The sequence below is a fragment of the Kwoniella newhampshirensis genome, chromosome 5, assembly GCF_039105145.1.
Source record: "Kwoniella newhampshirensis strain CBS 13917 chromosome 5, whole genome shotgun sequence".
Classification (NCBI taxonomy): domain Eukaryota; kingdom Fungi; phylum Basidiomycota; class Tremellomycetes; order Tremellales; family Cryptococcaceae; genus Kwoniella; species Kwoniella newhampshirensis.
This window is the reverse complement of record NC_089959.1, coordinates 1,493,879-1,519,010: the sequence shown is the minus strand read 5'-3', so window position 1 is coordinate 1,519,010 and position 25,132 is coordinate 1,493,879. Positions and strand designations below refer to the sequence as shown.

The window sequence follows — 25,132 nt, the reverse complement described above, 5'->3', positions numbered from 1 at the left end:
CGGAGCGTTTGTCCGCTTGCTTGCTAAGGCAGAGTTCGATAAGAGATGCCATTCATAGGCGATGGTCATCGTCGAGGTATTTGAACATCCGCCATACTCCCCAAGTCGCCACGAGTGTAATCACAGTCTACCACGCCGACATCAGCTCAGCTTGAAACAACTCTGCATCACAAAGAGCACCAGCCCGGAGGCGCAGAGATGAGGGCGATGGCTCACCGTGATACCGAATGGCCAGACGAGGTATGGATCTCGCATGATTGGGAGGAAGACGAGTACCAAAGCTGATGAGATTGCTTGCATGAACAAGAACAGCGAATTGATGATCGATCGAAGTGAGGCTGCATAGGATCAGACCGTAAACTCTCAAACACAAGGCAAAGGGTTCTTATCGCGACTTACGTGGGGACATCATGTACCCTATCTCCATTGCGCTCACAACCTGTAAACGAGCAATATCAGCTTTTCGATCCAATGTGGAAGGGCATATAGCTGATACTTACCGCCAGAGATTCGCTTAGTCCCGATAGTATAGGTGCAGGAAGGATAAGCCAAGCGCTCTGTTAGAAGAGCGCACCAGTCCAGTAAGCACATCATCATCAGAGTAGACATGGACTGTAGCTTACCAAGGGCGAAACTCCTGATCCCTCCTCACAGGTTGTTGCTTGATTCCCGCAGGGCGAGGTCTTGTATACCTAATTGAGAAGGAGTGAGCTTGAAAACACACGATGCTTCTCGACCACGGAAACGCTCACAGCATGCTGTATCAAAGCTGACCAGGCCATACCAGCTGCGGCGAGGAGGAAACCAACTACTACGCGTCGCACTGGACCGAATGGTATGCGTCGAGACGAAAGGTAGGGATACACATATCGATTGAGTGCCGGAATCTAGAGTTCACTTTGAGTAAGCTATATATGCTTATGATGTATAATAATTCGCTCACAGCGATGACAATGACCAGTGGGTTGCTAGAAAAGAGTCAGCGATATCCCTAAAGCTGTATGTTTGAGAACTTACGCATGACCCAAGAAATCGTTGGGGATCCCCTGAAATACCAATATCCAGGTTAGAGCTGTGCTCTGCACCTCTGGCTTTTTTTTTTCCAAAACCTACGTTTGTGGTCATTGACCCTGTCAAGCTAGTCACTAGGGCGTTCAAACCTCCATCCGCAATATTGTAGACGATGAAGAACGCAAAGAATTTGCATGCTTCAATCAATTTGGCTGCCTCGTCATCTCGGTTATCGTCGGCGTCTTCTCGTTCGGGGAATCTGGGTTGTCCGCCGCGTGAAGATGCCAAAAGCCGACGAGCTTGATGATAGTTCTCAATGAGTGCAGATGAGGAGGGAGGCGTTGAGGGCACAAGATGGGGATGGACCAAGTGTAGTAATATGGGCATAAGGAGGAATATGACCTGGAGGCAACGTCAGCCTGCGGAACGGGAGAAGGCACGACGGAGGTATACCTACTCCCGGTATGAGGAAAGCCAACCAAAATCCGACATACTGGAGGACTACTCATCAGTGATGCCCAGGACATGAGTGGTCAGAGTATTCATCATACCTTCTCTGCGAATGTAGAGAGGATAGCCAGAAATGCTCCAACATTGATAGAACCGTAATATGCGGACATCACACGCTGTATCGTCGCTGATGTGCAAGCTACTTTAAGCTCACGCTGTCTGCAATACCCGACCTCATGGGACTTACCCTCTCGGTCAACTATGACCTTTTCGCCATCGCGTAAAGTCCTTACGTAGTCTTCGGTGGAAGTGTATTGTTCAGCCATGATCGGTGCGATATTCGCCTTGATCATACCTAAGAGACTCTTTATCAACTGCACATTCCTCTGAAACCCTCTTGTTCGCTCACCAGCAGACCCGCCGAGGAGCAATAGCGCCAACAAGAACGGCACGAAAGCCCCTCCATTCTGCAGGACGTAGGGTAGAGCAGCTATGCTCGGTGTGAGCTCCTACCCATGTTCACATTAAGCTGTGAATTCACCATAGACCGATAAGATATGTGCGATACCCGCAATCCCTGTACCAACCGCGATGGTCTTGAACTTCCCCCATCGCATATCTGCCAACATTCCACCCGCCTGCCATCCCATCAGCTGAGTTCCACGTAGTATCGCGATAGCACGAGCTTGCTCATCTTAGCTTACTAAAGGTGTCATGTACGCCAATAGATTGAAGATGACGCTCAACGCAGTGGACACTTGTAACCCCATACCGAGCGCTCCTGGAGTGATTTGCGAGCCGGGAGGCGGAGCACCGGTACCTGGACCACCGGGAGGAAGAGGCCGCTGGACGAAGTTCCTATGGGGGACGTCAATTGTTGGAACAATAATCTAACTGTCAGGACTAGCCAAGCCAGGGAAAGGAGGAGAGAAGGCTGGCGTGACTCACGGGAAAAGTCCGCCGACACCGTAGTAGGAGGCTCTTTCCGCTGTTTCCAAAGTTTTGGTGAGCTTTCACCGATATTATAAGGACCTGAAAGCTCACCGAGCTCAACCAAAGCTATCGTATAAGCGGTCCAGGGAACTTGAGCAGGTATACGACAGAGACATTTGGCCTGAGCTGCTGTTGGGAGCGGTTCCGGGATGTTCGAGGGGAGAAGAGGGGGCGGGGAGAGAGCTATTGAGTAGAGGCCTACCGTGTCAGTACGATATACGAAACATTGTGTGAAGACGATGGATCTCACCATTGTCATCCTCCTCATTCTGATACAACTCAGAAGGGGGGAGCAGCTCATATGTTCCAGATCCAACTTCGACTTCTTCGTCACTCCCCCCGTCGCCCGTGAGGAAAAGTGACTTCACCCTGTCCACCCATCCGGCTTTCGAGACAGGACCCATTTAGCGATAGTCCATGATGAGCGGATGCAGAAATGGGAAAGGAAGACAAAGTCAAAGATAAGCGAGTGATTTCGGAGACGTCTGAGAACGCGGCGGTCATGACCGAAAAGATGCATCGAGGCGACTGTCTTTCCTCCTGACATTCTCAATCTTCCTCTTTCACTCCCATTTCTACATCACTAGCAGAATCACTGCAAATACTAGCAAACCCAGTCAAGAAGCAAGATGGAAGGACTGCTCGACCAATCTGGTCCGACATTGCTGAGCATTAGAGATCGGGTTCGTCTGGCTACCGTACGTTGACATCAAAACACTTGGGATCATCCACTTGTTCACGGGAGACCTGCTGCTGATTATGTTGATCTACGCACAGGCTATAGTGATATCGCAAGTCAAGCCTACTAACATCCCACTGGATAGCATGTATCTCCCTTTACTTGTCATTTCTCTGCTGGATTCACTGACCGCGCTCATCCGAACAGCTTACCTCGTCCACCTTCGTACTGAGATCCGCAACAATCGCGCTCAAAAACGAAATCACGGATTTGCCTATACCCCAATACCCGAAGAGCACGATTGGAGGAGACTACTTCATTCCATAGACAGCAGATTGAAAGAAAGCGAAACGAAGCTAGCTCAGATGGAAGCAAAGGAACGAAGGGAATATGAGCAAGGGAGCGGGTGGCGAAAGAGGGATTTGACATGTCAGTCGCAAGTGACCGACTACCTCGAAGCTGACGCCTGAATCCAGACTTAGGGCAGAATGATCTGACGGAAGAAAGGCAATGTCAGAGAAGGAAAAGCGTATGAACGATAAGTGACAAACAGAGGAATTGGTGTTGCGAATCTTTGATGTATGAGTGGCGTCCCGATTTGATGACCCGGATGACAGAATTGTATTACGCACATGGTCGTCGATCTCTGCAACAAACTTCTGCTTCGGTCAGGTCGAACAATGTTCGCCGAGTTGTTCACAGTAAACCATCCATCTATAGCAGAAGTAAAGCAGCAGGAGACAAAGATTACGGATGAGCACGGTATCTCCTCATGCTGTTTTTCCTTGTCCAGCGAAGTTTGACGGGCTGCTCCTCTCTCCTCGCTTCTTTCTTGACGTTAGTCGCCTCTACCAGTTCTCTGGATCCTTCCTCTCCCATGTCCTGGGCGCTTTTATCTACGCCTCCCTGATCATTCATCCTTCGAAAACTCAACATTTCCGCTATGTGGTCGAGGCTAGAACGAGGGTTTATCGTTGTCGCTCCTAGCCATAGATAGTCGTCCATCCCCGCTCGTTTCGCGCTGTGTGTTCGGTCATGAGTCGGATTGACTTCGACTTTCACGTGATCAGTATCTACGTGGACACTGAGCAGAGTGTCGGTGATCAGTCCAGCAGGTCGTGACGGTTCAATTACCGGTGTCGGCTGAGATAGAACTGCAGGTATTGCCAGTAAGGCGAAAAGGAGGGAAAAGCGTAACATGTTCAGTGTCCGCAGTCTCGTCTGATAGGGGTAATAACGTTAATATGTGATGGTCACATCAGAAAATGAGTCTCACACTCACCGTAGAGAGGGCTGCTAAAGCGCAGTGATAATAGCAGTTTGGCAAGTGGGATAAGCTCTGGAGTCTCGATACAAAGCGACTTTTGAGTAGAGACACGACACCAGTATCAGTCTTTTCTGCTTCTGTAATATATACATTGTGTCCATCTCTTTCTCTTTCGCCAATCACCATGTGTCATTGCGATCGTGTAAATCAACGCTTCGCGCAGATCCGTCTGATCATGTCGAAAGATGACGATCTTGGTGGGGATCAGCTCATATCGATATGGGTCCGAGACATGACCGAAACTGAATATGTCTAATGGGTGGACTTAGACATACCTTATGCCGAAGCAACCAACATCTCTCCGCCCACACTGTATCGAGGTTCGGTTTGCGTTTGGGTAAGTACAAGACATCCGAATGCATGGATGCTGCTGCTGCTGCTGCGTTTCACAGCAATAGCGTCCAAGCGCCACACTGACGACGAAAAGGTGAATAACCAAAACAATATCGCCGATAGGAGAGTTTTCCCATATATATACCACCTTAAATCATCCCTCCCCTTATCTCTCATCCACCACTACTATGACGCAAATGGGGCAACATGATCCTATCCTATTAGACTAGGGGGAGGGGGGGAAAAGCATTGGAACTTGATTTTGGCTTGGCCCTACAGTAGATCACTCTCAAACCATCTAATGGGTCTGGTGGAGTGCACTTCCCAATCGTTCCGATAGCCACCGCACATCGCATCCTTCATCAAAGTCGTCACCGACATCCCTTCCAAAGTCAACGACTCGAGGACTTCCGTGCAAATCTGATAACGTTGTCGCGCGTCACAGATATAACACAGCCCGGTCCACTACCACCATCTACACCCGGTTTGGCCCGGTGCAACATCATACTTGACAGCTCATTCAAATATCTATTCTCAGCACATCTCACTGCTCGTTTGATCCTCCTTTGACAACGCGGAGGGTCGCATCCATAACGAACGTCCATATCTTTCAATCATCTGTAACTCGAAAAATACCTCACAACCACTCAATACAACATGTTGAAAGGCGTAAAGGTGAGTCAGTCTACACACCCTATCCTGACAGATTTACTTCACATCTCCAGCATACTAGTCGAGCTGACCAATCCTATTCGCGCTATCAGCAACTTTGGCCATCCTCCAATTCCTCCAATGGCCGAGACACTCCCTCACCCACCCTCTCTCCCTCAGCCTCCTTCGCTTCCCTCGGCGGTCCTGCTGACCAAGCAACACCGAGAGCATCCGCTCACCCCACCGCTAACCCTTTTGACTCTGCGCCTCCCGCTCACACGCTCCCAGCACCAGCTCAAACACCAGGGAGTCTCAGTCGAAGTACCGCCGGACTGACGCTCGACTCCACGAAACGTGCCCAATCACCGGGCTTGGGAGTTCCACAACAGAGCGGATTGAGAACACCGACGACCCATGGTTTCATGCCGCTCCCTCTGGGGACACCCGGTGCGGGTCAACCGACCGTCGGAGTGACCGTAGGAGACCAAGTGGGCACGAGTGGAGGGATAGGTTTCGGTCTTCATGAGCCACCAAAGATGAGGAAGGCTATGAGTAAGCTCAACAACGATGGGGCAGCCACGCCACCGACATCCAACGGACAGGATCACATGACTACCGAGTCAGATGACCGTTCCGAAGGTACACCGGAACACTCGCCCTACCACGATGGAACGTCGACTCCGAACAGGAGTGAGGTGGGTCCCAGAGGAACACTCAAAGTCAAAGTCATCTCTGCAAGAGGTCTTGCGGTGTCCCACTCGCCAGATGCGAATCCCCAACCATACGTCGTCATTCAGTTCGAACAAAATGAATACATCTCCAGACCGCCTCAGCCTTCCACGTCCCCAGCTTCTGTCCCATTCACTACCTCAACAGCTCAGCCAGTTGGTGGGATCCCCGGCAATCTGACGCGAAGTACGAGCGGCCTCGGAGTCGGAGCAATCTCCAGGGCATTCGCAGATGCTGTAGGAAGAGGCAAGAACAAGCAACCGGGAGATGGGAGCGGAGCGATGACCCCCAGGGCCGAGGAGCCGAGTGGAATGAGTTGGATGGGAAAACCAGGACCTGGAGATCCGATATGGAAGGAGGAAGTGAACTTGTGAGTGAGAAGGCGAAGCGGCTATCAGTCGATCGTACTTCAGCTGGGGTGGATGCTGACCCATCCGTCGAGTGCAGTGATGTAACAAACACTCGATCTGCTTTGCATGTCTCTGTGTACGACCGTAGTCGAAGCAGCGAGGGTTTCTTAGGGATGCTGGACATCAAGCCAGTACTGCAAGATGGCTACACCCTGGACAACTGGTACAAACTTGGCACGAGAGGCGAAGAGACCGTTACAGGAGAACTTTGGATACAAATCACCTACAAGGTGATCAGGGTGAGCCCCAGCAAAGAATAGAACCTTTTGTGACATGGATCTGACTCGTGTATGATCTAGAAAAACATGTCTCTGAAACCGTCCGACTTCGAATTCCTTAAGCTCATTGGACGGGGAACTTTCGGTCGTGTCTTCCAAGTTCGCAAGAAGGATACTCGACGAATCTACGCCATGAAGGTCTTGTCGAAGAAAGAGATTGTCGCGAAGAAAGAAGTGGCGCACACTATCGGCGAGCGAAAAATCTTGCAAAGAAGTCTCGAATGTCCTTTCTTGGTCGGATTGAAGTTTTCTTTCCAAACGGACAAGGAGCTATATTTTGTAACAGATTACAAGTGTGGAGGAGAACTTTTCTGGCATCTGCAGAAGGAGGGAAGGTTCAGCGAAGACCGGGCAAGATTCTATATCGCAGAGCTGGTCCTGGCTTTGGAGCACCTACACAAGTATGATATTGTGTACCGGTGAGTCGATCTGTCATTCCGGGAAGACGAACATGGCCTGACAATAAAATCAGTGATCTCAAACCGGAGAACATCCTGCTTGATGCCACTGGACATGTTGCTCTTTGCGACTTCGGTCTCTCCAAGCCAGATCTGTCAGACGACAAACTCACCAACACCTTCTGCGGTACTACCGAGTGAGTGGTTTTCGTGTCTGGCCTCCACTCTTCGGGATGCTAATTTCGGTTTCACAGATATCTGGCGCCTGAAGTTTTGCTCGATGAGAAAGGGTATGGCAAACACGTGGATTTCTGGTCGCTTGGTGTCCTGCTGTTTGAGATGTGCTGTGGTTGGAGTCCGTTCTATGCCGAGCAGACTCAGGAGATGTACAGGTTGATCTGTGAGTCGCTACACCTGTGAACATTTGGGTTTAGAGGATTGCTGATGGCATTGTTAGGCTACGGCAAGATCCGCTTCCCCAAGCATGTGATCGGCGATGACGGAAAGCAATTTGTCAAAGGGGTGAGCAGGCTTGTTCACATAGGCCCCAGTAGGATAATGCTGACATAAATGGCAGCTGCTTAACCGCAACCCCCAAAACCGTCTGGGTGCGAGACGCGGCGCAGTCGAGCTGAAAGAACACCCATTCTTCAAGGACGTCGATTGGGATCTCCTTTACAAGAAGCAGATCACGCCGCCGTTCAAACCTATAGTGGACTCGGACGAATCGGTCGCCAACTTTGATCCCGAGTTCACAAATTCTTCATTGATCGACGCTGGTATCGTACCATGGGACGATCAGAACCCGGTTACTCAGCCAGGCAAACACTCGTATCTCGGTCCAGGTGGAAGCTTGTCCAACCCTAGTCACATGGCGAATGCTGGTGTGAACATCAGCAAGCCTCAAAGACCACCGTTGGCTGGACAGAGCGGAAGTCCGTTGACAAGTAGTGTACAAGAGAACTTTAGGGGATTCACGTACACTGGCGAATCAATGGTTGTGAGTACTGTATCTAAGGGATCTGTACGCAGACAAGCTGACGCTCGTGGATCGATCAGCCCCAATCAATGCTGGCCGATCACCCTATGGATAGCGATGAAGACAATGAAAATGCAGTGGACGACGATGAGGATGAAGAGGATGAAGAGGATGACGACGACGAGGAAGAAGAGGAAGAAGACGGCGACGAGTATGACGGGCTGAGAACAAGAAGGCAAAGCGATGTCGACATGGACTAAGACCGTCCAGTGACGGTTTCAACCTGAAAGGCGCGTTGCGACGTGGTGTTTGTGCGCGATCAGGACCCAGTTGTTCCTTTGTCTGCGAACCATATATCCGAAATTCAAGTATAATCCAGAACTCCTTCCCTCCTTCGCAATCATAATACGGTCATGTTGGATAAGAGGTATTTATAATCTTTATCTGACTTTTTGAACTGTATATTTTTGCGGATTTACCCCTTCATGTCGTAGCCAACGACGTCGACGCTTCGCTATGGTCAAGGATGAAGAAGAGATAAGACGAAGAATTATGATAGTGGTATGAAGGATGAGTTGATCAAATGATAAGATTCGCTGTCAAAGGGATATCTCAAAGGGTCACTTTTGTTCTTTCACATTAAAGGACGGGATCAAAGAGATCTGTATCAGATCCCGACGATCCCTACTTAGGGCTATCCAACTTGGTACGGAATAATTCCGCTTTCCTGACGATTACAGCAGGCGGTTCCGTTTTCCGGGCTGAAGAGTCAAGCAAGTAATCGGTCGTGATGCAAGTGGCTACAAGACAGAAAGTGTTAACGTTGTTACGAGAAAACAAGTGATGTATGGGTACCTCAGACCTGTGTGCGAGGAGGTGATCAGTTGAAAATACAGAGAGTATATATGATCGAGTAAGTGTTGATGGTCGAGCATTCCCCGTAACTAGGTAGGTCCCTTGTAGGACAAGCGGACTTGAAAATCCCATCAACGTGCCTATACTGAGCTGCACTGCCAGAAACATTCTAGTGCCCTATCCCCAACCTGTCCACCAGGTGGACGATTCGAGATACTGCCCAACTACTATGACGCTGCACTCGCTGAGCCCCTTTCCGTAATGCCACGATACGACACTTTTCGTACAAGTTGACGATGGCAGAGCCTCCCTCCGAGAGAACGTTTTTGTTTTTTTTCCTCCTTGGTGGCTCGAGGCTGTCGTGCCTAGGGGGAAAATGAGATGAAATGATGACGAGATACTGTAGGACAAAAGTGACGTTTGTGCAATCGACCAGATCCGGCCTCGGATCGGCGTTTGAAACTTGTCCATGTGGTGACTAACCCTCGCAAGTTGTGCTGTTGTGCTGGTGGGCAGTTGCTATGTAGGCTGTTACGGCAGGATGCGCGAAAGGTAAAGTAGTGCTGGCTGATCATGACTATCTGCGTGTTTAAGGGCCACAACACTGATGATAGAGGTTTCGCTGCTATCACCCGCAGGACCATACTGTAGACCTGAGAGGCGTTTGGGTCGAGATGGGTGGCATGGCGAAGTAGCTACAGTAGCTCTTATGCTATCAAGAGCCGGTGACTGAAGAAGAACAAAAGAGATCGACGGTACCTGAATAACTCCAAATGTTTTGTATGACCCATCGTCTCTCGTGGTGAACAGCTGTTCAGGTAGTGTCGCATGTGAGGTGCGGTACCGAGTAGTGGTGGTGGTAGTAGTAGTAGTAGTGATATGTAGCTTATGATTGTGGGTGAAATCTAATCCCTTTTCTTGGGACATCTCATCAAGTTTGAGCCCATCTTGTTGCCTTGCATGACATTCAGCAGTCTACAAAACGCAGCAGAACTCATCTTGCTCATCGACGCGACGACCTCTCTCTTCTCTCTTCTTCTCATTCGAGAACAGTTCGCTCATTCGACATTTCCACCGCCTACCGATCAGGACGAGCATTGCGAAACAACCCTCACCAGTTTTTCAAGATCTATACTCAGCTGAACGAAGAGTTCGCGGCGAGCTCTTCAGGTCAATAGCTCTTATCCTCTCTGCCGTCTCCCCTCCCAATGATCCTCGAAACATATGCCGATCTCCCTACTCTGCCTGTCATGCCGCGATCGCCTGAGAGCAACCAAGCCCGAACAGCTTTGCACATGGCCATCACCGAACAGGTGCTTAACCTCATCGAGACATGTGCCTCCTCCTCACCCTCTCCAACATCACCTCACGGACTCACACTCATCGTCGAGACTGCCGTTGAACCCGGACAAGAAGACGACGAAGAGGAGGTAGAGTCAACAACGGCGGCGGGCGGTTCTTCCTCCCAATTGGACCGAGTATCCCTCTTCGCAGAGGCTTCTACGCGGTTGTCGGAGGTGGGCATCATGCCTGATCGAGGCCGGAGTCGAGCAGCTAGATCGAGGTTGGTACCGGTCCCTCTTCAGACGGATGAGGGGTACTTCTCGAGACGGAAAGATGCGTTCAACATGCAACGAGGTGAATTGGAAAGCAAAATCGGATCTTGGTCAGAATCTGTCTGTGTGCATGCTCTGGCAATATCAGAGGTCAGTGTTCTATCTCCCTTGAGCCTTTTCATTAGATGTTAATCAGACGTTTCATCCATGACAGGACTATCCCGAAATACCAGATACGATCCCTTCCCCTTCCATACCGTACACCTACATTCTGCGAACTTCTCCACCAATCATCGGCTCAACACCCGCCCCGTTCCCTTCTCTAACACTATACGAGAACCTCGCTTCTTCTCCAGCGGCATGTGATCCATCCACCACACCCCGAGTCACCACGACCGACATGAATACAGGTGGGATGGGATTGGGTCTCACTTTCTCACCGAAATGCTCGTCGGCGACATTCCGTCCTGGAAGAAAAGCATCTGGATCCCTGGGTGCCCCGGCGAACGATAAAGATAAGAGATTGGGTGAACGAGGTGAGAGAGAATGGTTGTTGAATTTGCTGGAAGGAGGTGATTGGGAGGATAAGAAGGATATAAGGGAAAGTAGGATCGCAGCGAGCAAGGTCGAGGTCGTCGAGGGGATGCCGACGCCGAGACCGGTCGCAGCAACAGGAGGGATTTTGTGGGGCTAAAGTACGATAAGTTTTGACCAGTCAGTATTGTTGTCATCAGTAGTTTCTCCTCATCCTCTTCTCCGGCCACACCACACTTGGGTCAAATACTCTGCACGTAAATACATCCCATACACATATACGCTCCTGTACCTTTTCCGAAGCCTGCAAACACACATATTGTATCTTATTAGTTGACAGCTGTCTCAATTGCATGACCTCTGCATGATCTTTCAAAGCACACACCCTATCCCTCGCATGATGACGATCCGGATTGAGGTTTGTGATCGTCGACCGAAACCCCTCCCTTGGGGCGCAGGTGTGTGCATATACACAACATACTTTCGACCACCACATCGATGAGTCAAGGTGACGCCATCGATGTTGATGTTTGATTCGAAGCCTGTCCAGCGTTGCAATGCAGGTATGTGAAGACGGGATGACACAAGGACGTGGTTATATTTGTGAAGACGGTGCGATCCGGTGGAGTCACCACTCACCCACCGCCAGCGACCGGAGGCTTACTTAATTCGAAACGCAGTTTTCAGGGTTCAGTAGCAAACCGCTCGAAATCTCACTGCTCGCCAAAGATCAGATCATCATCATCATCATCATCATCAGATCAATCCACCTCCCCAGCTACTCATAACGACGAGAAGGTTGATAGTGATAGCTGCTTACAAACATCGTCAACCTCAATTCTCCAGAGGTGTGCGAAAACGCTCTCATACTAGCTCATCGACGCAGAGGGCTGAGAGCCCAAGAGGTTTCGGTTGGAGGCCGCTGAGAGCCGTTGGTTTTTGTGGAAAATCATACCGAGTGAGTGGAAGAGACAACGGATTCTGTGATGGATGGTTCAACTTGTTGCCGTGCGACCCATTTTCAACGGTCAACGCTGACGACTTGCTTCTGCTTGCTCAGCGCCCATCGACCTCAGCGCTACTCTTCTTCACTCCTCAAGTACTGGTGAATCGATCTTCTCCCAGCTCCACATATCAATATGGGTCTCTTAGCTCTCGGGACGCCTCTCACTTGGGACGAGACCAAGCCTCTCGCAGAACACATCAGGAACCACGGTATAACCCAGTTCCTGAACACCTGGGACAGATGGAAGGATAAGACAGGCAAAGGTCTTCTCTGGGGCGACGAGGTAGGTGCTCAAACCCGACATGCTCTCTGTTTGCAGCAGAGGAAATCAGAGCTGATCTCTACCCGTGTAACCGCGCAGATCGAGTACATGGTTGCTTCCTTTAATGATGAGAATAAACAGGCGAGATTGAGTCTTCGCCAAACGGAGATCTTGGAGAAACTGCAGAGCGTTACTCTTGATCCATCTTTGGAGAAATTCAAGCCCGCTTGCTGGTACGTAAATCCTCGTCCTATCGTTTCTTCTCTCCCTTCGGGCGCACTACGACGAAGTCTCATCTACTCGAACACTGACGTTTTACCCCTCTGCAGTGCGGCAATCCCCACATTCCACCCCGAATACGGTCGATACATGCTCGAATCCACTCCAGGCTTTCCCTTCTCGGGTAACCCATCTTCGCTCGTAGCTGTGGAAGCAGACATGCGATTCAGAAGACAGATCATCCGGTCCCATCTGAAAAATCACGAGTTACCACTCACACTTACCGCTTGGCCAAGATTGGGTGTGACCGACAGCGCTTTCACGGACCCCGATACACACCCAGATCCTCAGAAATCTAGTAGTCGGAGTGAATATGTGGGAGAATTGTTGACAAACCCTCATGCGAGGTTTCCGTGAGTCTTCGTCGACTTCCGAGTCGCTTCCGATACGAACTGTCGCTGATTTGTGAGGTCTCAGCACTTTGACTGCCAACATCAGATCAAGAAGAGGGAGTAAGGTGGATATCAGGGTGCCATTGTTCATCGATGAGAAGACGGAAATTCCTGACGGGTTGAGCGCACTAAAGTCAAACGGTCATACAAGTGGGTTGCTCGGTCGAAGTACACGAGAGCATATCCGAGTGCTGATTCCCGTACTAGACCCTGCCAAACCTCTATCTGGAACCCCCTATATTCACATGGACGCCATGGCCTTCGGTATGGGTTGTTGCTGCTTGCAAATCACTTTCCAAGCCTGGAACGTAGATGAGGCGCGAAAGGTCTACGATGCTTTGGTGCCCGTCGCACCAATAATGGTGCGTAACATCGTCCATTTGGATTCTGTGTCAAGCTGACGAATGTTCCTCCCAGCTTGCGCTCACCGCTGCCAGTCCAGCTTTTAGGGGCAAGTTGGCGGATGTGGATGCTAGATGGAACGTGATTGCTGCTAGCGTCGATGATCGAACAGAGGAAGAGAGAGGCTTAAAGGTGCGCATCTGGCTATAATATATCCTTCTTCCGTCACTGATCACTTGATCCAGCCTCTGAAGAACGATCGATACAGAATACCGAAGTCCCGATATGATTCGGTTGACCTATATATCTCTAATGACGAGCGCAATAAACCAGAGTACCACGACATCGACGTCCCCGTCAATCAGGCCGTCAGGAAGCGCCTGATCGAGCATGGTGAGTCAATCTACTGGGTTCCTGGCACTGTAAACTGACAGAAGCTGCCGTAAAGGTCTCGACGACAAACTGGCTAGTCACATCGGACATCTGTTTATCCGAGACCCTCTCGTCCAGTTCTCAGAAACGATTGACCAAGATGATGTCGGATCAATGGATCACTTCGAGAACATCCAATCAACCAATTGGCAGACCATCCGGTTCAAGCCTCCGCCGGTCAACTCACCTATCGGTTGGAGGGTCGAATTCAGGAGTATGGAAGTTCAGATGACGGACTTTGAGAACGCCGCGTTCTCAATCTTCATCGTGCTTCTTACCCGAGCTATCATCAGCTTCGATCTCAACTTCTACATGCCTATATCCAAGGTGAGTCGGTGTCTGCCGAGAATCCGCGGGTACGACTTGCTGATGCTTCGTCCCAGGTCGATGAGAACATGCAAGTAGCTCAACAACGTAATGCTGCTGTTGCCAACAAATTTTTCTTCCGACGCAATGTCTTCCCTCTCGACCGTTCTCCCGCCCGATTCGACCTTGCATCTCGACCCGTATCTCCTCCCTCTTCATCGCCGACTTCCCAGACTCACAGCCGAAATCAATCCGCCGCGGTCAATCATTCGCCCAACGGCGATATTAACGGCGGAGATGTGCCACAAACGTCCCATGATCGCGATATATCAGAATCATCTTCGACATGCAGCACGCCGATTGAGATGGAGGCTGGCGACGAGGCTGCGGAGATGACCTTGGACGAGATCGTCAATGGAGATAGCGGCAGTTTCCCTGGACTGATGGGTGTTGTGAACGCATATTTGAACTCTCTAAATGTGGACGTGTGTACAAAGTGTGATATACGAAGATATCTGGATCTGATCAAATATAGAGCGAAGGGTGAGTGAGATACTCGAACCGACCTGGAATTGCGACCTATAGAGCTGACGAGACATGGAATTATAGGTCAACTGGTTACCCCGGCGACATGGATAAGGGACTTCATCACTTCCCATCCAGCATACAAGAAAGACTCGGTAGTGAGCGACGAGATAAACTATGATCTGTCCAAGGCAGTGGACGAGATGTAAGTTCACCTTTTGTTGCTGAACAGAACGATTTAGTGGTATGGACGCTGATGTCATTTCCACCTGGCAGTGAGAGAGGAGTGAGACCTGCACCAGAGTTACTGGGCAAGGATTATGTGGGATCGGGACCTACTGGTTGTTTGTGATGGGCAGATATACAGTGTAATAAGACTATTGGTATCGTTTCAATCAGAGGGTAGATAGGCATTTCTCAGTTTGTGAGACAACATATCATAGATAGACGGGATATGTACGGTAACTCAGCCCATTCAGCTCGGGCGACACGCGTACCCGTCAGTAGATCACTTCTCCGGATGAAGAGGGGGAAGGTCCTGGTGCTGAGTGTATTCAAAGAGACCTGCATAGGAAGTATCGCATGACCAAGTACCTATCAACTATTACTCATGACCCAGGCCTGCTGCCCGTCTATGCGCCTTCGCAGTGAGCCTTATAGGCATCGGCGTTGAGAAGAGCCTCGAACTCTGCAGGATCGGAAAGCTTGACCTTGCAGAGCCAGCCTGGGCGAAAAGATGGATCAGCATTGTCCTGGGGAATGCGTCTGGCGTAAGAGATGAGAGGAAAGAGGGGGAAACAGAGAGGACAGATGATCTCCATTCATCCATCCATAATCACTTTCCAAATGAATACAGCAGGAAGTCTAAGAGAGCCAACAATGTATGACGGAGAATGAAAAAAAAAACAAAAAAAAAACACAAAACCAAGGAAAGGAAAGGAAAGGAAAGACTGTCTGCGAAGTGTGATGTGAGCTGGATGACAGGCACTCACCATCGCCCTGAGGGGCCTTGTTCAGGAGACCTGGTTGGTCTGCGAGCGTCTCGTTGATCTCGTCGATGATACCGGATACGGGGGCGTAGATGTCAGAAGCGGCTTTGACGGACTCGACGGCGCCGATCGAGTCTGCGCATGGGGTAGAGATAGGTCAGTATCGATTCTCGATTCCCAGTATTGCAGTGTTGTCCGAGTCCGTTCTCTTTCTGGGTCTGGGTGATCCTCCAAATGTCTGAGGCGCGATGTTCCGAAGTGATAGGGGAATGGTCCGTAAAGATGACCATACGTCGTTGAACTGCAATTTGTCCGAGTCCAAATCTCCCCACCAGACCTTTCCCAGACGATAACCAACGGTCCTCCGATCCATATTCGCCCACACATCAGGTATAAAGTTCGGAACACAGAACACCACTCACCACCTTGCGCAATCTCACTCCCGTGAGCAGGAAGTTCCACAAAGACGACATCTCCCAATGCCTTCTGGGCGTAATCTGTGATTCCGACGGTCCCGATGTTGGTGTTGGAGTCGAAGGCGACCCATTCGTGGTCGGTCGTGTATCGAGCTGCATATCGCAGGGTTGGGAGGGCGGGAGAGGGACAGGGGCGGAGAGTAGAGAGTGCGAGTGGATGTCATGGGTGTTAGAGTGGTCAAATGTAGCACGAATGAGCAATGGGACAATCAGTTGATATGGGAAGTCGGGTTGGGTGATAAGCCGGATCAACAAAGTCAAGGGAACAGAGAGCAGCGGAACGTGGAACAACGGGCAAGAGATAGATACAGAGTTGCAGGAACGTCAGTGATATATATCCTTTCGCCGACTACGAGGGCTTGCATGCTCACTAGAGACGAATCGCACTGCTGAGAACCTCAAAGCCTGAGTTCGAGCAGGAACGGCGACATGACGGAAAGCTCCGGTGGTAGCCGTACGACGAAGAGCGGAGAGCATGTTGTGTGGGTTCAAGCTTCCTTTCTTTCGGATCACAAGCGACAATGCAAGGTCTAGCTGGCTGGCTGGTTGGGGCAGAGAAGAGAAGAGCAAGAGATGGGCAAAGAAAATATGGGGATGAAAGGGTAGTTTCGTATGGGTAGAGTCAGAAATCCGACCTCGGACTCGTTGTTGTTGATATTGGAAAATCATGATCAGAGATTATTGGAAAAGACGATGCTGAACCGCTATCTACGACCCTCTCTTCTCTCCGCGTTCTGACCCCCTGACTGTGAGGGAATTGCTCCCGTCGTATGTTCACAGTAGGTGTATCATACGTACGGTCAGGCAAGAATGGACCAATGGTGAGTTGTAATATATATATGCATGACAATGGCAATGACAATGACAATGTACAAAGACAGCGGGTCGGTTGATTCGCAGCACTACTTGATGAACCTGTTGACAAGGTATCAGCGGTCATATCTGCACGTCTTTCCATCTTGTCTCTTATTTTCGCTCAATCATCGACCACCTCCACAACCCCTTCACCTTACATGGAACGCCCACTCATGGCAAAGAAGAGATCAACTCACTTGTGCATGAATTTCTTGTGGAATTCACTTCGCAATAGATCATTGACAAATTCTCCCTTCTTGGGCTTATCATCATGGCCGACAGCCTGATTCTTGAAGATCAGATCATCGTCCCATCTTCTCTTGACAGCAAAGGTCGAGGCGGTAGAAGTCGTCGTGGATGCTGGTGTACCTGGAGATTGACCGAGTGCAGCTTGGAGATTGAGTAATGGGTTTCCGGTAGCGATTTCTGATTCGCGTGATATAGCTTCCGAGGCAGACGCTTCCGCTTCCTGCGGGTGTGATAGTATGATTAGCGAGTGGTAACGATGTACGATCATTAGCTGGCCGAGGAGAGGCAATGTTCTGAAGGATGTCGACATGATGGATCTGGTGACTCGTAGGGAGGTGGGTCGGAACTCAAGTCTTGACACATACCAATCTCGCCTTCTCCTCTGCTCGCTCCTGCTTGATCTTTGCCAGCTCTGCCATCAGTGCGGCAGTATCATCCTCGTCGTCTGAGTCGGAATCGCTAGAGTGGGTACTCCTCGTCAGCTATGCATATTTTCCAACGAGCACAGGGTGAGTCTAAGCCCGAACAGGGAACTCACTCGTCGTCGTCCTCATCGTCATCATCATCGTCATCATCTCCTCCGCTCACAGCCTTTCCTTTGCCTTTATCAACCTTGCCATTCCCATTCCCGTTGACTTGATCATCATCACTCTCATCATCTTTATCCAATTCCGCCGCTTCTTCCAAAACCTTTCTTCTCTTCGCTCTACCCTCCTCATCCTCCCCATTCCCATCCTGACCTCCGGCACCATCACCAGCGCCGCCGATACGTAACGTATCTTCCGAAACGGGTGTTAAGGGCGGCAAACCCTGTTGCTTTCTCTTCTTCTCCAACGCGGCACGTTCAGCAGCAAGTAGTTCCGCTTTCAGATCGCGACGGAGGACGTCAGAGGTGTTGGTCTGACCCGGTTGACGGAATTTCAATTTGGTATGTGCCGCCAGGGAGAGCTTGGAGATTTGTTGAGAACCAGCTTTGGTCTCGCGTCCTTGGGTGGGATTCCATGTCGGTCTGTGAGCCTGTGACATCGTGCCAGATAGATTGCTTCGGCGAGAGGGGTCAAAGAGCGAGTCAAATGATCTGTAGTGATGATGCAGAAATAGGGAGAGAGAATAACGGCAGCTTAGACGATTGATTTCAACGACAGAGAGCTTTTGAATGAACGATTCAACATACTCAGATTTGATCCCGTCCTCTCCTCCCAGTACCGGGAAATCTCGGCGTTATGACCACCACCCCCCTTCTCCTTCTCTTGTGCTGAGCTCTTCTACCTTCTCCCCTCCAAGGTCTGAACATCGCTCTCTCGCACGACCACTCATACATACTACACTCATGAGACGTCCAAAGCCACAAATGATGCATATGTTCACAAAAAACGTCCCAAACCACAAGCCTTCTACATCTACATCTACAGACCTGCACTTGGACTATTGACCAAAGCTTTCCAACCCAACATACTCTACACCTTTGCCCTCTTGAATCTGACCAATGACAAATGCCTCCTCCCCGTTCTCCGTGATGCTCGTCAGAGCAGCTTCGACCTTTTCTTGCGCCACGATGATCACCATACCCACACCACAGTTGAAGGTCCTGACCATCTCCTTCGCCTCCACACCTCCTGCCTTCATCAACCATCTCCACAATCCCGGTAATTGGTATGTCGTCAGATCAATCTTGACACCGAGAGTACTTGATGAATCGAAGATTCTAGGGATGTTCTCGGTGAATCCACCTCCGGTGATATGTGACATGCCCTTGAAGAGACCCGTCTTGATACCAGGTAACAGAGGTTTGATATAGACTTTTGTGGGTGTTAAGAGAGAATCACCGACGGTGGAAGAAGTGTCCCAAGGTGCGGTCTCATGTAGTGAGAGGTTGGCGAGGGAGATTATCTTTCGAATGAGGGAGAAACCGTTGGAATGAGGTCCAGAAGCAGTAAGACCGATGATTGCGTCGCCAGCCTTGATATCGGGAGTAGGCAAGATCTGACTTCGCTCGACGGCACCAACGGCAAATCCAGCAAGATCGTAATCGTCCGCATGGTACATTCCCGGCATCTCAGCAGTCTCGCCACCGATCAAAGCACATCCCGCTTGGAGACATCCTTCAGCGATGCCAGTGATGACGTCCGCGGCCACAGGGACATCAAGCTTGGAACAGGCATAATAATCGAGGAAGTAAAGAGGTTCAGCGCCCTGGACGATCAAATCGTTGACACTCATCGCGACGAGGTCGATACCGACAGTCGAATGTTTGCCAAAGTCAAGAGCGACACGGAGCTTTGTTCCGACACCGTCGGTACCGGAGACGAGGATGGGGTCCGCATAACCGGCAGCGGACAGGTCGAACGCACCACCAAATCCACCAATGACGGAATCAGCGCCCGGTCGACGAGTCGCCTTGACGACGGGCTTGATCATATCGACGAGGTCATTACCAGCGTCGACATCAACACCAGCAGCAGCATAAGTGAGACCGCCAGTGTTGGGAACTGATGTAGCGGGGACAGGCTCGGCAGCGAGAGCTCGGTAGGCGATGTCTCGTCGGTAAGTCTTGCCGGAGAAGTCAACTTGGTCGACTCCTTGGTATGCGAGATCGACAGCTCCACGCAGGGAGGAGGCAGAAGCGCAGACGGCAAGCACTCGCCCACCATCTGTGACACCAGTGTCATCCTTGATAGCAGTACCCGCATGAAAGACTTGAACACCTGGGAATGCAAGATATTAAGTCTCAGTCCCTCGATTCTAGCAGGCCTAGCTCACCAGAAGGCATTTCGGGGTTGATAGTCATGGCAACACCCTTGGGATAAGATCCGGGATATCCTTCAGACGCCAGGACGACGGAAACGGCATAACCTTCTTTGTAACCAAGCTTGACAGAGTCAAGTCGTCGCTCAACACAGGCCTGAATCGTGACCTCAGTACTACCATAATGAAAATTTGTCTGACGGCGCACTCACGAGCATGACTTCGGCGAGGTCGGTCTCATCATCCAACAACAGCATCAAGGCCTGAGTCTCGGGATCTCCAAATCGGACATTATATTCCAAGACCTTGGGACCTTCGGGAGTGATCATGAATCCGGTGAACAACATGCCGACAAAGGGGTAGCCTAAGCATGAGCAGACAATGATCAGTTGTCCATCCTTTATCGAGATAGTGAAGGTAGGAACGACTCACCATCCAATCTCATTCCCTTGATAGTAGGCTCCAGAGCGTCCTTCAAGCAGCTCTCCATGATCTCCTTGGTAGCGACTGGAGCAGGGGCGTAGGCGCCCATACCACCGGTGTTCAAACCCGTGTCTCCCTCTCCAATCCTCTTGTGATCTTGAGCTGCAGGCATAGGCACAATAGTGTAGCCGTCGCTAAACGCCAGGACACTGATCTCTGGTCCGGTAAGATATTCCTCCACGACAACCTCGTCCCCTGCATCTCCAAAGTCCTTGTCCACCATAACGCTCTTGAGCGCTTCAACGGCTTCCGCAGTGGTCTCGGGAATCAGCACGCCCTTTCCTGCAGCAAGACCTGAGGCTTTGATGACGACTCGACCGGAAGCGAATGGGTTGGAATTAACGTACTCGACCGCTTCGTCGTACTGCGTAGAAATGAATGACCGGAATTGGGCAGTCGGGATCACATGTCTAGCCATGAACTCCTTGGATAGGGATTTTGAGCCTTCCAACAAAGCTGCTGAAGGTGAAGGGCCAAAGACCGGAATACCAACATTGCGGAAAGCGAGTTCGACACCGTCCACAAGTGGTTGTTCCGGTCCAGGGACGACAAGGTTGATAGAGTTGAATTTGGCCCATTCCACAATTGTCGAAAAGGCAGGAGGAGCACCCCAAGGCAAGGAAAGATTGGACACTTTGCCACCCATGAGAGCGGTACCTCCGTTACCTGGACAGACGAAGATCTTGGCTACACGCTTGGATTGAGCGAGCTTGAAAGCCAAGGCATGTTCTCGTCCACCGGCACCGAGGAGCAGGACCGAGAGGTCGGAAGCGGGAGCAGGGAAGGCGGTAAGCTCAGACGCCATGTTGTGGGTGATGTTGGACGGATTGTGGTCGGACCTGCTGAAATAGGTCGACAGACAAGGGATGAGGAATAAGTGATCTGGTCCGAGCAGTCGTGCATCCACTAACACGTTGAAAGATTAGACTGTCTTTTTATTTTTTTGACTTTTTTTCTACACCGACTGAAATCTTTGATTGTTGAGAGCGGTCTGTCACTCGCACCAAGTCACGGTATCAAAAACAACAGAAAACCATTCAGGGATAAAGAGATAACCAGAGTGCCACATTCGGAGATTCAGAAGAAAACGGCCACGATCGAACCACGTGATTCCATCATTGTGGGACCCCCCTGAACACCCATCAGACTCCACGACCAACGACCAACGTCGGGCCCAACGTCACCGAATGAACGAGCTGCTCTCACTGAAACACTACATCCACGATCATCCCGTCTTCCCTGCTTCCCAACTTTCATCTTTCAAGGCAATAGTCACAATGTGAGTAGCTAGCCGTACTCTTCATGCCAGTGTGTGGGCCTCTGGCTGATCTATCTTTCGACCGCAGGTCTGATATCATCACTGTCCAAACCAAGCCCTACTCTGGTAAGTGTCTGCCCCACTTTCACACCCGCTTCCAGTGGACGTAGCCCTCCATGCCAGCATCACAGGTCACTTTCACATGCGAGGTGGACTCGATCATTTGACTCCTTTGCCTGATGGAGAGTGATCGCCCAAACACCCTCGTCCCCCGGAGTGGCGCTTGGCCTGATCCGATGTTAACAACCCCGCCCTCTTCCTCAGGCCAAAAGCCTGGAACTTCTGGTCTTCGAAAGAAGGTCAAGATCTTTCAGCAGGAGCACTACACCGAAAACTTCGTTCAGGCCATCTTCTCTGCCATGCCTGATGGCTCAGAGGGGAAAACCATCGTCCTCGGTGGTGACGGTCGATACTTCGTGAGTGACAGTGCAACCAACATATATCCAATTTGCTCGGCCGCCGCCCTAGCTATTTTCGGCGGATCGCGAATTCTCAGGCTGACCTTATCTATCCCTCCACACGTACAGTCTCCCGAGGCTGCGCAGATCATCCTTCGCATTGCTGCCGCGAACGGTATCAAGCACGTCATCCTCGGTCAGGACGCCATCCTTTCCACTCCTGCCGTTTCTGCCCTCATCCGATCACTCAAGACGGACGGCGGTATCCTTCTCACCGCTTCACACAACCCTGGTGGTCCCGACGAGGACTTCGGTATCAAATTCAACACTGCCAATGGTGGACCAGCTCCCGAGGAGGTGACCGACAGGATCTACAAGATCACAGAGGACATCAAGGAGTACAAAATCGTCAAGCTTCCCGATGTGAGTGTTTGATATAGCTGTTTGTAGACTCTATTGTACGCGACTGACATCGCATTCGCAGCTTGACTTGTCCAAGACTGGCGAGTTCCAACACGGTCCCATCAAGGTCACCATCGTCGACCCCGTCTCCAACTACATCCAGCTCTTGAAGGAGATCTTCGACTTTGACATGATCAAGAACTGGCTACACACCACTACGCCAAAACCCACCGTCCTCTTTGATGCCCTTAATGGTGTCACCGGTCCTTACGGTCGAGCCATCTTCATCGACGAGCTGGGCTTGGACGAATCGTCCGTCCAACAATGTGTTCCCAAGCCTGACTTTGGTGGATCTCACCCTGACCCAAACCTTACTTACGCCCACGACCTTGTCGCCAGAGTGGAGAAGGAGCAGATCGAGTTTGGCGCAGCTTCCGACGGTGATGGTGACAGGAACATGATCTACGGTGCTGGCGCTTTCGTCACTCCTTCAGACAGTGTTGCCATCATCGCCGACTGGGCCGAGAAGGCTATCCCTTACTTCAAGAGCGGTATCAAGGGTCTCGCACGAAGTATGCCTACAAGTGGTGCCATCGACATCGTCGCCAAGTCCAAGGGCCTTGAGGTGTTTGAGGTGCCTACTGGATGTGAGCTGACTCAAGGTCATCTTCTTCGAATCGTAGCTGACAACGATTTAAGGGAAATTCTTCGGCAACTTGATGGACGCTGGTCGACTGTCCATTTGTGGTGAGGAGTCCTTTGGTACTGGTTCCGATCACATCCGTGAGAAGGACGGTGTGTGGGCTATCGTCGGTGAGTCGTGACAAACATTCAGCTGGCAGCATTTCTGACTTCACCGCCAGCTTGGCTCTCCATTCTTGCCGCGGCCAACAAGGAGAAGCCTGGATCCGGTATCAATGATGTCCTCATGCAGCACTGGAAGAAGTACGGCCGAAGCTTCTTCTCTAGGTGAGTCATACTCAGTGATGCTTTCGGGAGAACGGGACTGATTGGTCTTACAGATACGACTACGAGCAAGTCGAGTCTGAGGGTGCCGAGGCTATGATGTCTCATCTCCGGGAGACCTTCGCCTCTTCTGGCTTCGTTGGCTCCGAGCTCAAGGCCACCAGCTCTGACACCTCGTTCGAGGTCGCCGAGGCCGATGACTTCTCGTACACTGACCCCATCGATGGTTCCGTCTCCACCAAGCAGGGTTTGTACATCAAGTTCGTTGATGGCAGCAGAATTATCTTCCGACTTTCTGGTACCGGCAGTTCAGGTGCCACCGTTCGATTATACGTGGAGAAGTACAGCAAGAACGAGAGCGAGTTTGGAGAGGACGCCCAGGTCGGTTTGAAGCCTCTGATCGAGGTCGCTTTGTCCTTGAGCAAGTTGCAAGAGTACACTAAGAGGGACAAGCCTAACGTCATCACTGTGAGTGGGCGGATGCAGCTAGGAACGTGACCTGAAGCTGATGTCATGATGCCTCACACAGTAAATTCTTTGCTCAGTCAGGACGATGCATTCTTGCTGGAAAGTTGATGGCGTACCATTGAGCGGGGGGGGGTGGGGGAGGATGATATGTGACCGATATCTGCGGTTTTGGTACTGGGATGCATTATTGTTGATCTCTGACGCGTGGGATGTACTGCACGACGAAATGGTTTCGCACTTTTTGACTTTTGAGGTTTTGCGCACTAAGTCAGGGCCGGGGTTGTTGAGCTGGTTCGGATACGATCGAGTCCAGACCTGGTCGATGGAATGGCAATATGATCGACCACTCGCGTCGGCTGCGTCCTGTATCAGTTGCCAGTGGTTCTGTTGTATTTGAGTGAATCAAGTGAATATCGCACTGGGATCCAGCTCGAGTATCCATACAATCATCATCTGCTCGCCGTGCTCTGCTACGAAGAACAATCAAAAAGAAAAGACAAAAGTCGCGTCGCGGTGCCACGCACTCTCTTTCTCTCTCTCTACTCTTTCTATTTTCAGTCAACTCCACTGCTGCGGTTTGCCGCTTCGACACACACTCACTCACTCACTCATACACAACATTCCTCTGTCTTCCTTGATACACCCATCGATCTGACATACATACAAGAAAGGGCAGGACCCAAGGACATACTTTCCACAAGCGACAACGACATCTTCATCCAAGCAAGGCTAGACCGGGCAGAACCGAAAAGACATAGCTTTCCATCGAAAGAAAGAAACAAGCGAATAAGTAAGAGAGGTGAAGGAGAGTGATCCGAGCACGACCAGACCACAACGATCGCCAAGACCGGTCAAAGAGTGATTAGGTGATCAATCAATTCCGACACGATTGATTGCGAGTGCGGGGCAGCCGACGAGGAGAGGCCTTCGTACAGTCGACGGTCACAATTTGGGTGGTCAACATCGACACGTCCGACCTGCATCGAGACCGAAAGGAGCTTCAAGCATCATCCTTTGATCACCTGCGACGTAGGTCGTTTCATACACGCTCGACAT

The 25,132-nt window shown here is 50.8% G+C and overlaps 8 protein-coding genes across 8 annotated transcripts; 4 read left to right on the top strand and 4 right to left on the bottom strand.

Annotated features, from left to right (window-relative positions):
• Positions 1-52: 52 nt before the first annotated feature.
• IAR55_003117 (uncharacterized protein) lies at positions 53-2,858 on the bottom strand (the record flags this gene model as incomplete). Its single annotated transcript, XM_066946226.1, has 18 exons — positions 53-127; positions 217-338; positions 400-439; positions 501-557; positions 624-692; positions 753-887; positions 944-968; positions 1,018-1,046; positions 1,114-1,413; positions 1,469-1,504; positions 1,563-1,648; positions 1,709-1,816; positions 1,871-1,951; positions 2,003-2,099; positions 2,166-2,319; positions 2,410-2,449; positions 2,506-2,637; positions 2,705-2,858. The coding sequence occupies 18 exons, from the start codon at positions 2,856-2,858 to the stop codon at positions 53-55; spliced, it is 1,740 nt and encodes a 579-aa protein (XP_066803727.1).
• A 2,592-nt stretch (positions 2,859-5,450) lies between these two features.
• Positions 5,451-8,498, top strand: IAR55_003116 (uncharacterized protein; the record flags this gene model as incomplete). The annotated part of the gene is made up of 9 exons (XM_066946225.1): positions 5,451-5,468; positions 5,558-6,543; positions 6,621-6,822; positions 6,883-7,280; positions 7,334-7,456; positions 7,514-7,659; positions 7,717-7,781; positions 7,837-8,259; positions 8,319-8,498. 9 exons carry the CDS (start codon positions 5,451-5,453, stop codon positions 8,496-8,498), a joined length of 2,541 nt encoding a protein of 846 aa, XP_066803726.1.
• A 1,803-nt stretch (positions 8,499-10,301) lies between these two features.
• Positions 10,302-11,343, top strand: IAR55_003115 (uncharacterized protein; the record flags this gene model as incomplete). The annotated part of the gene is made up of 2 exons (XM_066946224.1): positions 10,302-10,799; positions 10,864-11,343. 2 exons carry the CDS (start codon positions 10,302-10,304, stop codon positions 11,341-11,343), a joined length of 978 nt encoding a protein of 325 aa, XP_066803725.1.
• Positions 11,344-12,322: 979 nt separating this feature from the next.
• On the top strand, positions 12,323-15,079 carry IAR55_003114 (uncharacterized protein; the record flags this gene model as incomplete). The annotated part of the gene is made up of 11 exons (XM_066946223.1): positions 12,323-12,472; positions 12,551-12,684; positions 12,781-13,083; positions 13,148-13,272; positions 13,330-13,484; positions 13,540-13,656; positions 13,710-13,857; positions 13,913-14,223; positions 14,280-14,745; positions 14,812-14,932; positions 15,004-15,079. The coding sequence occupies 11 exons, from the start codon at positions 12,323-12,325 to the stop codon at positions 15,077-15,079; spliced, it is 2,106 nt and encodes a 701-aa protein (XP_066803724.1).
• Positions 15,080-15,359: 280 nt separating this feature from the next.
• Positions 15,360-16,669, bottom strand: IAR55_003113 (glycine cleavage system H protein; the record flags this gene model as incomplete). Its single annotated transcript, XM_066946222.1, has 4 exons — positions 15,360-15,451; positions 15,720-15,851; positions 16,139-16,285; positions 16,564-16,669. The coding sequence occupies 4 exons, from the start codon at positions 16,667-16,669 to the stop codon at positions 15,360-15,362; spliced, it is 477 nt and encodes a 158-aa protein (XP_066803723.1).
• Positions 16,670-17,240: 571 nt separating this feature from the next.
• Positions 17,241-18,322, bottom strand: IAR55_003112 (uncharacterized protein; the record flags this gene model as incomplete). The annotated part of the gene is made up of 3 exons (XM_066946221.1): positions 17,241-17,516; positions 17,662-17,755; positions 17,835-18,322. The coding sequence occupies 3 exons, from the start codon at positions 18,320-18,322 to the stop codon at positions 17,241-17,243; spliced, it is 858 nt and encodes a 285-aa protein (XP_066803722.1).
• A 399-nt stretch (positions 18,323-18,721) lies between these two features.
• IAR55_003111 (phosphoribosylamine-glycine ligase) lies at positions 18,722-21,329 on the bottom strand (the record flags this gene model as incomplete). The annotated part of the gene is made up of 4 exons (XM_066946220.1): positions 18,722-20,001; positions 20,057-20,198; positions 20,254-20,405; positions 20,474-21,329. The coding sequence occupies 4 exons, from the start codon at positions 21,327-21,329 to the stop codon at positions 18,722-18,724; spliced, it is 2,430 nt and encodes an 809-aa protein (XP_066803721.1).
• A 382-nt stretch (positions 21,330-21,711) lies between these two features.
• IAR55_003110 (uncharacterized protein) lies at positions 21,712-24,140 on the top strand (the record flags this gene model as incomplete). The annotated part of the gene is made up of 9 exons (XM_066946219.1): positions 21,712-21,803; positions 21,871-21,908; positions 22,107-22,258; positions 22,370-22,663; positions 22,725-23,289; positions 23,342-23,455; positions 23,506-23,611; positions 23,665-24,076; positions 24,138-24,140. The coding sequence occupies 9 exons, from the start codon at positions 21,712-21,714 to the stop codon at positions 24,138-24,140; spliced, it is 1,776 nt and encodes a 591-aa protein (XP_066803720.1).
• Between the last annotated feature and the right edge of the window lie 992 nt (positions 24,141-25,132).